The 18,158-nt window shown below is 42.4% G+C and overlaps 1 protein-coding gene across 1 annotated transcript in view; it reads right to left on the bottom strand.

Moving 5' to 3' along the window:
- The window catches only part of ACE2 (angiotensin converting enzyme 2), a 405,347-nt gene that overhangs the window by 88,509 nt on the left and 298,680 nt on the right, over positions 1-18,158 (bottom strand). Inside the window, exon 13 of the mRNA XM_069205018.1 lies at positions 12,440-12,618. Coding sequence (XP_069061119.1) covers positions 12,440-12,618 — 179 coding nt within the window. The remainder of the gene's footprint in view (positions 1-12,439; positions 12,619-18,158) is intronic.

Genomic DNA, 18,158 nt, shown 5'->3' with positions numbered 1-18,158 from the left:
ATGATATCCATAACGAAATTGCACTAAGACCACTAATGTATTGGATTCGTCTTTGGACTTCAGAGCATCTGTCCACCCTCCATATAGCATTAGATGAATTTCTCGTAAATGAAAGTGTACTAAAGATCCCTTGGTTCAGACATATTAGAGATACATGCAAATTCCTCAAGATGGAGGAGGTGTGGAGTGCTCCTCATAATTTGACCAGGGAAATAAAGGAGCGTGTAAAAAGGTGCTACTGGGAGAACATTTTGGCCCAAATTTGGTTAAAAAATCATGGCAGTCGGACTCTACAATTCCTAGATCATAAATGCAGCCCCAAATTTGAGGCCTATATGGATAATGTAAATCCTCCCTATACCAAAACACTATTCATCAAGTTTAGATTAGGGACCCTCCCGCTCAAGACATTTACAGCGCAATGGAGATTGGAGGACTGTAACTCAATATACTGCCATCATTGTCAAAAGACAAAAGTGACACTTGCGCACTTTATGTTTTTTTTGTCCTAGATATCTGGCACCTAGGAAAAAGTGGATTGTTCCGTTATGTAGGTCAGTTGGGATAAGGGAATGGAACATAGCATTACGCCTTTTAACAACTGACACAAATTACAAAATAGTTTTTTCAGTTGCGAGATATTTGCGAAGTGCATGGGCCATAAGAACCAGAGAATTACTATAATAGTGCCTTTTTAACACCTTGGTCTTAGATTACACCTATTTAATATAACAGGTCTTAACTGGTTGAAGTTAAGATACAATGGCCTAATATTTTATTCTGGATCTTAAGATTTTAAGAACAATGATGGTTTGCTTTGTTTCCTACGACTTTGTGATCCTATTATTTATCTATGGCTCTTAAAGTAAACTTTGGAATTCCTTCCTCTTATACTTATCAACTGAGACAAATGACAAAATTGTTCCCCCAGCTGCGAGGTATTTGTAGAATACACGGGAGATAAGAACTAGAGAATTGTTATAATCATGTGTTTTTAATATATTGGTCTTAAATTATATTTATTCAGCTCAACAAGTTTTAATTGATTGGAGTAAAAAATATAATGACCTAATACTTTTATATTTAATATTTTGGGATTTTAAGATTTTAAGAATAATGCTTGTCTTGCTCCATTTTCCACAACCGTGTTTTATTCAGGACTCTTAAAGTAAATTGTGTCATCCTTTCGCCATTTTCTCTGTCTTATAACTGACATGTTGCACATTCATGTTATGCTTTTTATTGTCTACTTTTATGGCTTCCAGCCGAAATAAAGTTATTATTTAAATCCGTTACTACCAGATTTAATGGTAATCAAAAGATGGGAAGTAGTTACTATTACCTCTTATGATGGTACTCAAACGAATGAAAGGCTGAGTTGGCCTTTCGGGTGTTTAAACTTGTTACATGCTGTATGAACATAAACACATATGTGATAAATAACGTAATTGAGCCATCCTTTCTGTAATCCTGAATATATAGGCAGGACGTGTATACAAATAGAATATTTAAGAAATAAATGAGTTATGCAGTAAAGATAATGTCAACTGATCTATAGACAACAGCAGGTGAGGTAACAGCAGTGATTAAAACGCTACATGTACAGGCCTAAGAATGGAGAATTTGGAAGTTAGATGTGTTTTTTTAGTTGACTAACACATCTACTGGAGGAATCCTAGTTAGATCCCATAAGTGCAGGTTCAAGCCCCAGAAGATCCACTCAGTGTTTTGTTTTTTAAGATGGATAAAATGAGCACCTCTGATTTGGGTAACAATAACTGCTATTAGTGCCAGGATACTACATGGTGTGAAAGTGTGCTTCACAAATATAATTTATAGCTGCCTTATATTTTGAAATTGCACTTCTAATGGCATGGTGTGAGTTGAATTTGGCCCTTTCTGCTATGCCATCCCCAAATGTTTTGTCTTTACCTCTCCTATTTTTGCTGAATTCATTTTTGTTGTTTTTAGGACTTTTTGAACTTTACCACTGCTAACCAGAGCTCAAGAACTTGTGTTCAATCCCTAAAACATGGCAAAATTGGCTTACACCTGATTGGCATATTAATTTACTTATAAATCCCGAGTAAAGCGGTATTCTATATTCCCGGAGCCTATAAATTAAATGCTACTAGTGGGCCTGCAGCACTTATTATGCAACTCACTTAAGGAGCCTCTTAAAACATATCCCAGGTCTGCCATTGCAGCCTGAATGTAGGTTTAATCTGCCAATTCGAATTCACAAAATACATTTCTTGCCAAGCCTTTTGCTTCCCTTTCATTACATATGTCATTCCTAACGTAGGCCCTAGGTAGCCCAAAGGGCAGGGTGCATTCTAATTAAAAGGTTGGACATGTACTTTTAAGTTTTGCATGTTCTGATAGATAAAAACTCACAAATTTGTTTTTTTTAACTTCTGTAAAGCCTACCTCTACCTCTCCCATAAAATAACATTTTGTTGCCTTATTACATTTAATAAATGCTAATTTTTGATGATTGGTAGCAGGTAAGGATTCCATGTTTGGTGTCTGAGAAATTGTAATTTAAAATCCTTTTGAAAGGTAAAGTTGGAATTTAAGTTACTATTTTGAAAACTCCAATTTCAGAAAGTTGGCATTTTCCTGCCCTAACTATTTGGTGCCTGCAATCTGTTCCTGGTTCACATGATTGGGTGTAGTTGGCACTAAGACTTTGTTTATTCCTCCTAGACAGCCACACATTAGAGGCATTAGCTGTGCCTGGATAGGCATCTCTGGCAGGATGGTGGGGGTGGAACTGCGCAAAGCCCCAATTATAAATCAATAGGCTGTACACTGCCGTGACTTGTCACCCCTTCATTGCTTCTGAAGCCAGGACAGGATAAGCAGATCATCTCAACCACTTCAAAAGGAATTCTCTAGAAAGTTTGCCTACTCAAAAAAAGGTATATAAATAGGTCCTTCAGACCCACTCTTCAGGTCACTTTCTGGACCTGCAGAAGGACTCTCAGAGGACTACCTGCTGCTTGGCTGCCCCTGGGAGGACTGTTGTGCTTCCTGAATGCTACCTTGAACCCTCAGCGGACTGCTGTGCTGCTTGAACCTTGTTCCACTGCTTGAACCCAGAACTACCAGAGTGACTACAAGGGCTAGTTGCCTCCTGATCATAGCTTTAGAGATAGAAAAGGCTCCAATCATCTTCAACCAGCACCTGGACTGTGGATGAGTGAGTCCTAACTCCCCAAGTGATGTCTCCCCAGTCCTGGGCCCTTGTGAATGGTGATGTAGGTGTCTAGAGAGCGAAAATTAAAAGTTTTTGGCTAAACACTGCTCTGAGAGCTGAGAGGAGACCAGGACCAACCTACTTGTCCCAGCCTGCCTCCTTTTGTGGCAGCTTCCACTACGCTCTTCTCTGCAGTAGCAACTTCAGTTCAGCAGTCCTTCCCAGAACAGATATCTGGCTTTGTGGAGCCCTCATTGGGTAATCCTTCAGCCTCTGCTCACTGGTGTTGACTTTCAAAAATGAGACATCCAAAAGAAAAAATCTTCAAAGCCACTTTGACCAGCAGCTCCCTGGTTACGACGCCTCCTCTTCTGACACCACCTGTAGCCTTGCCCCGCTGAACATCTACTGTCTCTGAGATTTTTGTGTGAAATTTCTTCTAAGTCTGAAGGTAAGTGCAGACATGTGTTACTTTGCGGTTGGCCATACTGCTTGAATTAAGGACCTGTGGGACTAGAGGTGTCTGGCTGGTGCTTTGAGGGCTAGAGGTATGCGTTTGGTGCTCTGATCTTTTAGGCACTAGATTTTACCTTGAACTTTAAAAAATCATAACTCTACTTCCACTTAATGGATTTTTTCCATTTTGGTGTCAAATAATTTATTACAATTAAATCTATTTTTCTAAATTGGTGTGAAAATGTTCTTGAGTTGTGTTTTCACTTTGTTACTGTTACTGAGTGCTGCATAAATACTTTTCACATTGCCACTGATTTAAGCCTGACTGCTTTTCTGCCACAAGACCATATGGTTAAGCATGGGTTAATTTAGTGACTTTAGTTGTTCACCCTACAGGGATTGTGGCTGTTGCTTGAGCACGGCTGACAACACTCCCCAAATCAACCATCCAATTACAGTGTGACACTGTCATGACTAACCTTTCACCCTCTGTGGAATGAAACCTGCCTCCACTACTGCTGCATGCAGAGCTCACTCCTTGATAAAGTAAGAATCCCTTAGCTTTGGTTCTCTCGTCAAATGTCTATCTCAGTTTCTGTTTAGAAATGTTTCAGTCTGTTAAACTGTGTGTTGGACTTGGAACACATGAGCAGGTAGTGTGAGGATCTTACACACCTCAACTGAGTGTGAAGAACTCATGGTACATGTGTGAGGAGTGTGGGGCACATGAGCAGTGTGAGGAGTTTGGAGAACATGGACAGTGTATGGCACTTGGAGCCCATGAGCAAGTAGCATGACAAGCTTACACACACGTACATATTTTGAAAATCTAGGAGCATGTGGACACAGTGTGAGGAGTGTGGGGCGCATGAATGATGTGGGGAACGTTAGAAACTTAGACAACATGTACAATTTGAAGCACAAAAACAGGAGTTGTGAGAAGCTTATAATCTGAAGAGGTAGAAGGAGCTCGCGCTCAGGACAGTGTGTGAGCAGTGTGGTGCACATCAGAAATTTGAGTAGATTGTAAGTAGATTGTACCACTTAGACAGTATGTGGAGCTTGGAAGACATGATCAGGTAGCATGAGAAGCTTGTACACATGGACAATGTGTGAGGAAATCTGAGCACAGGGAGAGAGGGTCCACTGAAAATGTGAGGATCTTGCCCCTGGTTAGATTATTTTTGTAGTGTACAGGACATGAGCGTGACCAGCTTACACACACATACACACAGTGTGAGGAGCTTGTGGCACGTGGACAAAGTGTGAAGAGTGTGGGGCACATAAACAGTGTGAGGAGCTTTGACCACATGGACAAAGTGTATGATTTGGAGCACATTAACAAGAAGCATGAGGCACTTACCTAGTGGAACAAAGTGTAAGGGGCTTGGGTTCAGGACAGAGTGTGAAGAGTGTTGTGCACATGAATCACATGAGTAAACTGCACCACCTGGAGAGTGTGTGGGACTTGGCTTGCAAGAGCAGGTTCCATGAGGAGCTTGCATAACAAGATGATGTGTGGCCACTGACAATGTCAAGAAGATTGTTTAGTCTTGTACAGCTAATATATCACATACCCAAGTGCTAAAGGAACCAAGTCTAGTGGAGAGTGTTCAGTTCACTGTGCCCACCACATGGAAAGTACACTGCTGCTTGATTGTGTAGCTTTTTTACACTAGAGTGTACAGTGATATAAAGAATACAAATCCCTTGTGATCCTTTAGTTGTCAAAACAGACTATGACAAAGAAAGAGAGACAGAAAGAGCCTCCCTTGTATTAAAGGCCATAATGCCTGGAGATTTTAGCACCAAGACCTTTTCACCTAGTCAGCTAGCAGCGACCTCCAAACACACCCATGTGGTGAAATGCTTGCCTCTAAGTGTAGTCCCATCATTGTCCTTGATAATACCATGAGCAGAAAACACCTTATGAGCTTGGGGTGCTTGGGAAAGCATGACATGGTTGTGAGCCGGTACTGGAAGCAATGTAGGCTGTAGACCCTGGGTGAAGCACCACCAACATAAATAATATCCCATTAGAGGATCAACAGCGCTGTGTAGTGCCTCTTATTAACCCCCATATATCAATGGCTGTTAATACATGCTCATTTATTTTTTTAATTCTTCTCATCCTGAGCAAGACCTGTCAAATTGGCTGTTTAAGACACAGCTTGAGTCTGATGTTCTAAGCGTACTTGTGATGACAGAGGCCAGTGATGCCCAATTTACTGAAAACCTCATCCATTGGGACAGGCACACGAGCACAGTCTCATTGCCTAGGTAGGGGGACAGTTAAATTGCACAACCCTGGCTTCATTATTAAACATGATCTAGTCAAGGGCAGTGTAATATAGTGTCCTGCATCATCAATCTGGGAATGGGAGAGAGTGATATACCCAGCCTTGGCCTGAATGGCATCCAGAAACAGAAAATGCCTTTATTGTAGGCACAAAAAATACAGGTGCTAACTAGCCTGTCTAGAGTAACAGACTTCCTATTGATGAAAAAGAGAGGCATAAAACCAAGAATTCTTCCCCATTGGTTTTACTCTTTAGGTTGTATGATACACCCTTTAAAAGTGAATACTGTTCCGTTGAGTTGAATTGAATTTATTGATGTTTAAATAGTTAAAATCATCTCAACACAAAAAGCAATTATAAAACATGATTAAAACAGTATTTAAAATTGAAATGGTATCAAGCTTGTAGTCCCCTTTTGGAGCCTCAAACACCCCACCCCCGCTAATAAGACATGACACATTTGCCTTTGCCTCACGCAAATCATTAGTCATGGAAGCCGTGGGGCTGCACACTATTCTGAAGTGCTCAGTGCTAAAAAGTGCTTCCTATTCCATCTTTCCTGTGGTGGCAGAATAGTGTCCACCAACCGTGGCCTCTTTCAACCTTTACTCCACAGGCAGACGAGGCCCATCTTGGCCAGCCCACGTGCTGGGCATTATCCTTATTCTATCCACTTCAATGTGGCTCCCACTCATCAACAGTGCTCCATGCTAGTAGGGTTCAGCCCCAGGAATGAAAGTGCTCTATCAAAATAAAAGGTGACTAATGTAAACACAGCCATTCGTTTCAAAATTACCACATGCTGCTTTCCTGGTTTAAGAAAAACAGATGGTGTGATTCTCCTCCTTTTAAACAAATTATGGCCAGTCCTCATCCAGGACATTCCTTATTCTGATTCTGTAATTTGACCCCCAATGGTCAAAAGTGCTCTGTTCCAGTAGGATGCAGACCTAGAAGTCAAAGTGCTCTTGTGGAAAAGACTACCAGTGTAAAAGGAATCACAGACATTTTAGATTACTTGTTGCTGCTTTCATAAACTTTAAAAAGCTTTTAAAAGTTAAGCAAGTGGCAGACATAACCTCACATTTAGATTTTTAAATATTGGCCGAAACCAGCAGTACCTTAGGGGTTTCAGAGCTCCCAGGTGGAGATCACGTGTATTGAAGACTCTTCTATTTTTCCACACCACCTGCATCACTTATCACCTTCACCATCCTTGCGACCATACCAATAGCACGTTTGGGGAATAAGGCCAAAACGCATTCTCATGAGTGTATACTTTGGATGGTTTTGGGTGGGGGCAAATTCAGATATTCAGGTATGGTGCCTGGGGTATGAAGGTTCACAGTCCAACTGCTGTGAAATTTTGTTCTTAGATCCCTAAAGTCCTGGTTCCACTAAATTATCTTTGCAAATTTCATTATTAGCTTTGCTGTTGGTCTTCACGGTAAGGTGTTATTATTAGATCTTTTGCACACAGGGCCTTAATGGAGATTGCCAAGAGCTGGCCCCGTGCAGAGCTAGGCTCCTGGAATTTCCAAAGAAGGGATTTCTTTGAGCCAATTGGGGCAATTTTAAAATTTTCACAGAATGAGAAAAATGTTGCCCGCAGTACCAGAACTTGCTTTGTTAATTTAAATTGCAGTTGAAGTTGACTAGTGCTGTCTGGAACTGCAAATAGACGGCAATAGCAGACACATTGCTGTTCATCTAGCCACTCATAGAGTTGATCCTTAAACACCATTGCACCATATGTGGTGGGCATCAACTTAGTTTCAACCACTGTTAGTAGTGTGTTTGTGTTTTGGCATGCTAGGCTTCTCCTGAATTGGTCCATCCTGCATATTATATGTTTCACCATCAATTTCAAGGAGCCTAGCTTTCCTGACCCCCTCTTTCATCAAACGTTTAACACTGAGGTATTTAACCCCTTCGCTGCCATACCTTTTCCCCCTCAGGTGCCAGGCCTTTTTTTGGCTATTAGGAGCAGTTTGCGCTTAGAACCTCATAACCTTTTGTCCACATAAGCTACCCATGCCAAATTTGCATCCGTTTTTTCCAACATCCTAGGGATTCTAGAGGTACCCAGAGTTTGTGGGCTCCCCTGAAGGAGACCAAGAAATTAGCCAAAATACAGCAAAAAATCAAAATTATTTGAATTATTATTCAAAATAATGGGAAAAAAGGGCTACAGAAGAAGGCTTTTCTTTTTTTCCATGAAAATGGCATCAACAAAGGGTTTGCGGTGATAAAATAACCAGCTTCCCAGCTTTCAGGAACAGGCAGACTTGAATCAGAAAACCCCATTTTTCAACACAATTTTGACCTTTTACTGGGACAGTCCCCATTTTTACTATTTTTTGTGCTTTCAGCCTCCTTCCACTTAGTGACAGAAATGGGTGTGAAACCAATGCTGGATCCCAGAAAACAAAAAAATTATAAAAAGTATACAAAACTATGAATTCAGCAAGGGATCATTTGTGTAGATCCTACAAGGTTTTCCTACAGAAAATAACATCTGAAATAAAAAATATTGAAATTGAGGAGAAAGGAGCAGCCATTTTTCTCAATGTTTTACTTTGTAACTTTTTCCTGCGATGTCAGATTTTTTAAAACAATATACCGTTATGTCTGCTGGACTCTTCTGGTTGCAGGGATATATAGGGCTTGTAAGTTATTCAAGAACCCTAGGTACCCAGAGCCAATAAATGAGCTGCACCTTGCAACGGGTTTTCATTCTATACTAGGTGTACAGCAATTCATTTGGTGAAATATAAAGAGTGAAAAATAGGTATCAAGAAAACCTTTGTATTTCCAAAATGGGCACAAGATAAGGTGTTGAGAAGCAGTGGTTATTTGCACATCTCTGAATTCCGTGGTGCCCATACTAGCATGTGAATTACAGGGCATTTCTCAAATAGACGTCTTTTTTACACCCTGTCTTACATTTGGAAGGAGAAAATGTAGAGAAAGACAAGGGGAAATAACACTTGTTCTGCTATTCTGTGTTCCCCGTCTCCCGACAAAAATGGTACCTCAGTTGTGTGGGTAGGCTTCGTGTCCGCGACAAGAAATGCCCCAAAACACAACATGGACACATCACATTTTTCCACAGAAAACAGAGGTGTTTTTTGGAAAGTGCCTACCTGTGGATTTTGGCCTCTAGCTCAGCCGGCACCTAGGGAAGCCTACCAAACGTGTGCAGTTTTGTAAACTAGACACCTAGGGGAATACAAGATGGGGATACTTATGGGGCTCTCACCAGGTTCTGTTACCCAGAATCTTTTGCAAACCTCAAAATTTGACTAAAAGAACACTTTTTCCTCACATTTCGGTGACAGAAAGTTCTGGAATCTGAGAGGAGTCACACATTTCCTTCTACCCAGCGTTCCCCCAAGTCTCACAATAAACATGGTACCTCACTTGTGTAGGTAGGCCTAGTAACCGCAAAAGGAAATGCTCCAAAACACTATGTGGACACATCAAAATGATCTAATACTAAACTACCTGTTTTTGCGGGGAGACCTGTGTTTTTGGTCCAGGGCTGAGCAGCTATATAGGGAAACCTACCAAACCCAAACATTTATGCAAACTGGACACCCAAGGGAATCCAGAGAGGTGTGACTTGAGTGGATCCCCCAATGTTTGGTTACCCAGATTCCTCAGAAAACCTCAAATTTAGCTTAATAAATCACATTTTCCCACATTTCTGTGTGGGATCACCGCACTGGGACAAATTTCTTACAACTCAACGTTCCCCTCAGTCTTCCGGTAAAAATGATACCTCACTTGTTTAGGTGGGCCAAGTGCCTGTGACAAGGAAGAGCCAAAAACATGTTGAAATTGAAGGGGAACCAAAGCGGGTCCAAAAGGGCAGTTTGAAAAAAAAACATTTTTAGACTGGCAAGTGGGGCAGAATGTTTATGAGTATAGATGAGACAATGCTGGGTGACAGGAATTTTGTGGATTCCTGCAGATTCTGGAAGGTTCCATCAAAAAAATGTGGGAAAAATTTGTGATTTCCAGAAAAGTTGGCGTTTTGCAAGGCAATGTGCGTAAAAAATGGTACGGGTGCATGTGAAGCACACCACCCTGGAATCCCCCAGATGTTTAGTTTTCAGATGTGTCTAGGTCTTTTGGATTTTTAACATGGCAACATCCCAAAGCCCAAAAAGTGCAGCCTTCACCATTCCAAGTGGGACGATTTTGAGAGTTAGCCAAGCTCTCATGGCCCAAATGTAAAACCAAAACCTAAAATAATCAAATGTCCTCTTGCTTGCCGTGGGATAAGATGTTTTAGTGTGCGGGGGAGTGCTGAATGACTGTTACCCACTCCAGTTGGGGTGGGGGCATAACCAGGCCCATACTGGTTGGTAGCCACCATCCCACTATTTTTTTTTTTTATTCCCTTGCGTCTAGTAGATTTTCTGCCCCCCTGGGGTATGGATCGGGGGTAATTGCCCCATCTGCCCACTGGTAGGCAGAAATCTTTGGCCCCATTTATTTTGAAAAAAAAATCTTCCCTGGTCTCTGGTGGGCTTTCTGCCCCCCTTGGGGGCAGATGGGCCTTCCACAAATAGGCTGATCTGCCCCCAAGGGGGGTAGATATGGCTAACAGTAATGTGCCCCCTGGGGAGGGACCCTTGCCCAAGGGGCTGCCCCCAAACAAAACACACACATACACACACACCAATCCCTGGTGCCTAAGTGGTTTCTGCCCCCCCGGGGGCAGATTGGCCTAATAAGAATAGGCCGAAATGGCCTAAAGACAATTTGCCCCCCCAGGGGAGCAACCCTTGCCTAAGGGATCGCTCCCCATATTTGAAATAATAAAGTAAACAAACAAAATATATATCCCTGGCATCTAGGGGTTTCTGCCCCCCGGGGGCAGATCTGACTAATTAAAATAGGTGATCTGCCCCCAAGGGGGGCAGAAATGGCCTACAAGAAATGTGCCCCCCCAGGGGAGCGACCCTTGCCTAAGGGGTCACTCACCTTACGTGAAACTGACAAAAAAAAGAATCTCTGGTGTCTAGTGGTTTCTGCCTCCGTTGAGGGCAGATTGGTCTAATAAAAATAGGCTAAGAATGGCCTAAATACAATTTGCCCCCACAGGGGAGCGACCCTTGCCTAAGGGGTCGCTCTCCATATATAAAAAAAAACAAAGTACACAAAAAAAATATATATCCCCAGTGTCTAGGGGTTTCTGCTCCCCGGGGGGGGGGGCTGAAAAGGCCCCAAAATATTTTGCTCCCCTGGGGAGTGACCCTTGCCCAAGGGGCCACTCCCCTTATAGAAATATATATATATATATAATATATTTAAAAAATCCCTGGTGTCTAGTGGGCATTTCTGCTGCCTGATCTCATCATGATTGGGCAGCAGAAATGCTGAGAGAGACATGAAAGGAAAGGAAAGGTCTTTCCTAACCTTTCATGCCTCCCTGCCCCACCTCCCGGTCGTAAGAGAAATGCTTTTGCGCTGGAAGCATCGATCGGAGGTGAACTCTGACAAGGTCTGCACACGATTTGGCATCAGACGTCACTGGGGGGATAGAAGGGAGGGGATTTCCCTTTGATCCTTGACCTTCAATGGAGGGAGCACTAGCGCTTCCCCGTGGGCCCAGTGCAGGACGAGCTGGTCTCGACCCCGGCACATGGGAACTGTATACGAGGACGAGACCAGCTCGTACCTGGTTCCGTACAGGTTCAAGCTTGCTCCTTTGTTTATGTAAAACCACAGCTGTGGGTCCTTAATATAGAGTAAAGATGTATGTTACTTGACTATGGGCCTGATTATGACCCTGCTGGATGGGATACTCCGTCCCAAATGGGACGGATATCCTGCCCACCGTTTTACAAGTTCCATAGGATACAATGGAACTTGTAATACAGCAGATGTGATATCCGTCACATCTGTGACGAAGTATTCCATCCGCCAAGGTCATAATCAGGCCCTCATATATATAAATAATCTATTCTTCCTCATATACACTTACATTTTGATACTTTGCTCCTAGATATTTTAGTGCACTATTAAGTATCATGCTGTTTCCCCTAATGATATCCCAGACTACAACCAAACCATAGTATTCCCCCAAAAGATATGCCACCTGCCAGGTAATTTAAGGGGGAAAGATAAACATGGGCTTTCTGGGCACGATTAGCTTCTGAACCCCCACTCTCTCTATGACACTGAATTGAGTAACTGTACTAAAGTGACGCTCAAGATTTACTAAGTTAAAGAAAGAATGCCTTCCCTTCTGTTATGCTATGAAAGCCATCATCATCAGGGGTCAAGCCCTAATCAGCCAGTGGGTAACTCTTGACGTAACTCTTGGCATAGTTCTAGCAGTACTACTAGTCACAAAAATACAGCACACTTTTCCCTATTTTCGTTTACTGAAACATTATGAACATCAAGAAAAAATAGACTAATTATGATAAAAAGATATGTCTACCCTATGACATGCTATACCTACATGCGTTCCAGTGGGTGTTCCAGTAGGTCTCTCTGCCTTTCTCTGAGTTGTTCTTTTTCAGCCACTCATATAAGGGTTCAAAGTATTCAAGAAGTGGTGCTGAATTCATCTTCGTCTCTCCTGTGATGCTCTTTAAAGCCATGGTCCAGGGTTGTGATTTTCCGAGGGCAAGCATGCTTCTACATATGAAAATAAACATGAATTGAAAAATTAAAGGTACAGCCATCTAGATGTGACTTAGTCCTTTATTTATTGTGAGTACAAGCACGGCAAGGCTTTATTGGACAGATGTAGGCATCACTCATTAGAGGTGTAACACAAATGAAAGGCCTGCTCCTGCAGGTTGTGATGAGGGGCCTCCTCAGTCTCCCATTTATCATGGATATTTATTGACCTTGGGCTGGATGAGGCCCTCTTTGAAGAGTTTGAATGCCCCCTGCAGGGTTGGGGGTCCCTGTGCCACAGGGGCTGTAGGAGTCACACTGCTGGCACCCGTGTCCATGACAAAACAGAGAGGGGTAGGCTGGGAGAACACAAAACATTTTATCATGTGCTTCTTCACACCAGCAACCAGGAAGTAAATGTATGATCACCCGCAGGGCACCCTTGCCACCTACGTCTCCTTAGCACTGTCAGTCACAGTCACCCCCCCTTGACTCCCCCCTCTCATTTAGCAACACTATGATAAACACCACCTCTGAGGATGTGCCCACAGCAGAGATAGTCATTGTAAATACTTACCTTCATCCTAAACCCAAATCCAAAGACGCTTCCAAGCTGGTGGAGCAGCTTGAGAACTACATAAGCAGAGGAGAAATAACTGAAACTGCCAATATCATCGTCTCAGGGAACTTCAACTTGCACCTACTTGAAGCTTCCACAGACAAAGCCGAAATCGCTCTTTCCACTGCTTGGGGTCTTTCAACACAGGGGGCCAACAAACATGAGCGACCCACGACAAGAAGCAAGACACTACTTAAAGGCCTGAAACAACTACACTAAGAGCCTTGAATGGAAGATTTCGGGAAGACTTGCTGCCAGCTGCAACATATTTTTCAACAAAAGCTTCTACAACAATCGACTACATCTTTGTCACTTTGCCATTGTTTGAACAAGTAGCCACCTACCACCTAGGGGACAGGGGAGAGAGCGACCATTGCCCACAGGAGTTAGCCCTCACTCTGACGATCACCGAAATGGACAGAACAAGAATCCCCCTTATTACTTCTTAAACTACAAATTGCAAACGGGTTAAATTTGCACAATCAAACATAAAGCTTGTATCCAATGTAGCAATGGACCTGGCAGTTGAATTAGAAGCAACTGGCAGCAGTGAGGTGGCTAAGTGGGACCTACTAACCACCAGGTTATGTAATAATTTGGCAGAATCTATCTCTGCCCGTCCATATATAGCCCTTTCAGATACAACACACTTATCGCAGGACCACAGAGTCAAGTTACGAGAAGTCAAAAGGAAAATCAATTTCACTATCAGGCATCTCCGAAGCTAGCCAGGGAATCTAGACCTGCTCAAAGCCCTAAGGCACCAAAAACAGACACTAAAATAGCTGAAGTGGTCAATCAATAGGACTCGCAGTGAAGACCTATGGGCCAAGCTATACACGGATGCAAACAGCAATAACAATACACACTTTTGGCACACAATATGCGATCTTACGGGTCCCTTACAGGGTGGCATTACATAGTACATACCTGAAGACATCTGGGCGCAATATCTTGGAGACCATTTCAACTGCCAGCATACAACCCTGGCACCACTCAATATGTTTACACAAAGTCTGTTAAGTGCAGGAACTACCATTCTATACCAGTGCTCACAGGAGCCACAGCTCTCAATAATTACTGAATCTGTCACAGTAAAGGATCTGATGGCCAGGGGCAGGAGGGAAGGAGCCCCGGGCCCAAATGGCCTACCCCTGCAGTCTTTAAGCACAATAGGTCTTTCTGGGGATCAATTCATAGAACCTCTCTACCTGGAAATTGGCCTTACCCAAGTATCCCACAGTCCTGGAAAGGGTCCAGAATCTCACCCATTTTCAAAAATGGGGATAGATCCCTCCCAAAAAACTTTTGTTTACTTGCCCCAATTGTCAATGAAGCAAAGTTCTTTGCAGGACTGCTGCTGAAGCACCTGTCTGCATGGATTGCCGAAAAGAGAATAATTCCCAAGACTCAAACAGGGTTCTCAAAACTAACTGGTACCATAACAAACATTACTGCCATTGCACTTTTCATCGACAAAACTAAGACGCAGAACTGGCAGCTCCATCTATGTTTTGTTGCTTTTAAGGCTGCCTTTGACCAAAGTGAGAAGAAACTGCTATGGAAGAAGTTGATAAACTGGGGTATTCCCCAACCACTTTTAGATCTGATGATAGCCCTCCACACGGACACATGGGTCCAGATTAAACTGGGAACAGGCACTCACCTCTTGAGGAGGATACCAACCACCAAATGACTAAGACAGGGCTGTGGCCTGGCCCCCACACTCTTTAACCTATATTTAGCAGACCTGGTGGGGTCTCTCGTCCTCACAAAACCACATGCACCAAACATTGTGGACCTGGAACTGCCGTGCCTCATGTACGTGGATGACCTAGTGCAGATCAGTCACACCAAAATAAGGCACCAGAGACTGATAAGCGCCAACCAACAATATTCAGACATCCTGTCCGCAAACTTTGAAAAAACCCACACAATGTCAATTAGTACCAAGGTGCCCCTAAGGCGTGGTACCGGAGCAAGACAGAGCTCCTGCAAACACAAAAATACAAATACCAGGTTGTCACTATTGATAAGTCAGGGAATTTTGTGCATCAAAGAGGGTGCATCATGGGGGAAGGCCTGGCACTAGCACTATTTTTAAAACGACTAAAAGCAGATTTGAATGGCCCATCACTAACCCCCCTCTGATGGGTATTGAAATCTAAACTCCCACCTACAATAACCTATGGGAGTGAAGTGCAAAGAGGTAGAGACTCAGAAATTTTATATCACACAGTAAGCAAAGCTTACCGGATCATCTTCAACCTTTCGAAACTCACTTCCCCCACCCAACTAAGACTGGAATTTGGCCTACTGGACCAGTCCTTGGCAAGACAAGTTGCATAAGCTTCTGGAGTAAAGTATGAGGAGCTACCTCAGACTCTCTTATACACCACCCAAGGCAGGAGCTCGAATGCAAGAATGCCTCACCATCCAGAGTTTATATAGAGAATTCACTCAGGAAGACAGGGCTCACTGACCTATGGGGGACCCCAACTTCACACAGGGCCTTAAAAAAAGCTGTCTGGAGTCAATTAGGCTTCAATCCTTGTTGGAGGATAACGCAGCCTTTTCAAGGAGGTCTCATGTCGGGATGACATTGAACACTTATACAACTCTGGCCCCACAAGCATATCTCGGGCACGGCTTCTCAAGGCACACTAAAGAGCAATTCCTAAGGCATCAATTGGGGCTTCTACTATGTGCTCTAAACGCAGCCCCTTGGCTGAAATATTTGGCAAATACTACCTGTCTCTTGTGCGGTGCAGGCACAGAAAATCTCCAACATGTGCTCTGCCACTGAGAAAAACTTGAGCTTGAAAAGAAAGCTCTATTAAAAAGCAAGTTTATGGAAAGAGGCCTACGAACAAGGAGGCAAGCAACCTGCAACTGCACTGTCACCTAGTCAAATTCCTATCCCTGCTAACAAAAAAGCAGCAGGGGCCACCATTACAACACAGTGAGGCAACCTCCTTTATGCACCATTTCATTCCAACCTCTTACATTGTCCTTATGGCACAAGATGCTTGCCACCATGTCAAACAGGGCCCTCTGTTGAAGTACGTGCCTAAACCAACCAAGCAGCAAAAGATAATGTGTCCTACAACAATTTAGATCCCTAAAAGACTCCCTTTAAAAAAAAAAAGTGAACAATTGTAACTATGGTTTTAATGTAATGGTTTTAAGAAACCATACAAATAAAGTATCTATCTATCTATCTATCTATCTATCTATCTATCTATCTATCTATCTATCTATCTATCTATCTATCTATCTATCTATCTATCTATCTATCTATCTATCTATCTATCAACATTTCTACATTATCTGTGATTTCTCTGCCTTGATGCTTATGTGATTGTTTTTACTTTTCAATGAAACACAATAATAAAAATGTTGCATAAATGCATGCTTCGGATGGGCAAACCAGTTTGAACATGATTCAAAACTAAGCAATATAGTTCGCATTGATTCAAATATTTTGAATTGTTTGAAGCATTCAAATGCTAAACTAAGTGTGTTGGATTAACCAGACTCGACCTCATAAAAAAAAAATATATATATATATTTATAAAATTAAATAGGTATTATATATATATATATATGTATGTATATATATATATATATATATATATATATATATATATCCAAAGTTTTCCTTTCAGTCCACAATCATGAAAAAGAACGCCAGCACTCTGGACTACTGCACAATAATCAATTTATTTTGTGCCAGTAATGCGAACTGAAACAACACCCTAAGGCTCTGGGCTACATGTTTCAACCAAAACGGTCTTCTTCATAGCCCACCTTATTCCAGATGAAAAAATACAAGCTGCACTCTCCCTCCCTATTATATCCTGTTTACCATTAGACATAGAAGAAATCCTACAATTCGACAATTCTAAACACAAAAAATCATAAAAAATAAATATTAAAGTCTTTTTTTCTTTTTTCATTCTTAATTCATTTTTTCAATTTCTCAAACATGAAGAGCCTTCAGGACAGAGGACACAAAGCCTCTTTGTCAAAATGCCAGTGCTGTCAAAGAGAAGTGACTTATCTGGGTTATCCAAAGGCAGATGCCACATATCACCTGACAGAATAAAAATGATTCAGATCATGCAGCCACTTTCCACCAAGAAAGGAATAATGTCCTTCCTGGGGATCATGAACTACTGCTTCTAATGGATACTGGAGTACAGATTCTATGATGCCATCTTGAGACAATGCACGCTAAAAGACACACCCAACAACACTGTATGGACTAATGAACTTGCAGAAACTGAAAGAGACATTGTGCACTGCACCAGCATTGTGACTGCCTGATTACAAACTGCCCTTCCATCTCTATGAGTCAGAGCAAAATGGCGTTGCAAATGGTGTGCTGACACTGCAGCATGGCTCAACAAAAAGACCAGTGGCATACTACTCTGTGACTTTGCCTTCAGTAATCACTGGGTATCTGGTTTGTTCAGGGTGGTGGCCGCAGCAGCTGTGATGGTAGAGAGGACGGCTCCCATTGTGTTGGACTATCCTTGTATTGTTTATGTGCCACATTCGGTACAGTTGTTGTTGTCATCTGCAGCAACACAACACTTTTGGTGGGCAGGTGCAGAGGTTTTGAGGCCATGTTGTTGTCTAACATCAATATCACCATTAAAAGATGCCCACTTGTCAATTTGGCAACATTGTTTCCTGTAATAGGTGATTCTAATGTGATCCCTGACCATGACTGTGTTGGGGTGGTAGATACATTCACCACACCAAGACCAGATTTAAAGCAGACACCATTAGAAAAGGCAGACTATGAGTGGTACACTGATGGCTCCTCCAGCAGACCAACCAACACGTATTAAAGAGCAGAGTATGCTATTACAAAAGATGACACCATAGTCAAAAAGCGCAGCTCTGCCACCTGACACATCTGAGCAGT

The sequence above is a fragment of the Pleurodeles waltl genome, chromosome 8 (assembly GCF_031143425.1).
Source record: "Pleurodeles waltl isolate 20211129_DDA chromosome 8, aPleWal1.hap1.20221129, whole genome shotgun sequence".
In the NCBI taxonomy this organism is placed as follows: Eukaryota; Metazoa; Chordata; class Amphibia; order Caudata; family Salamandridae; genus Pleurodeles; species Pleurodeles waltl.
This window is presented reverse-complemented; position numbering and strand designations above follow the sequence as displayed.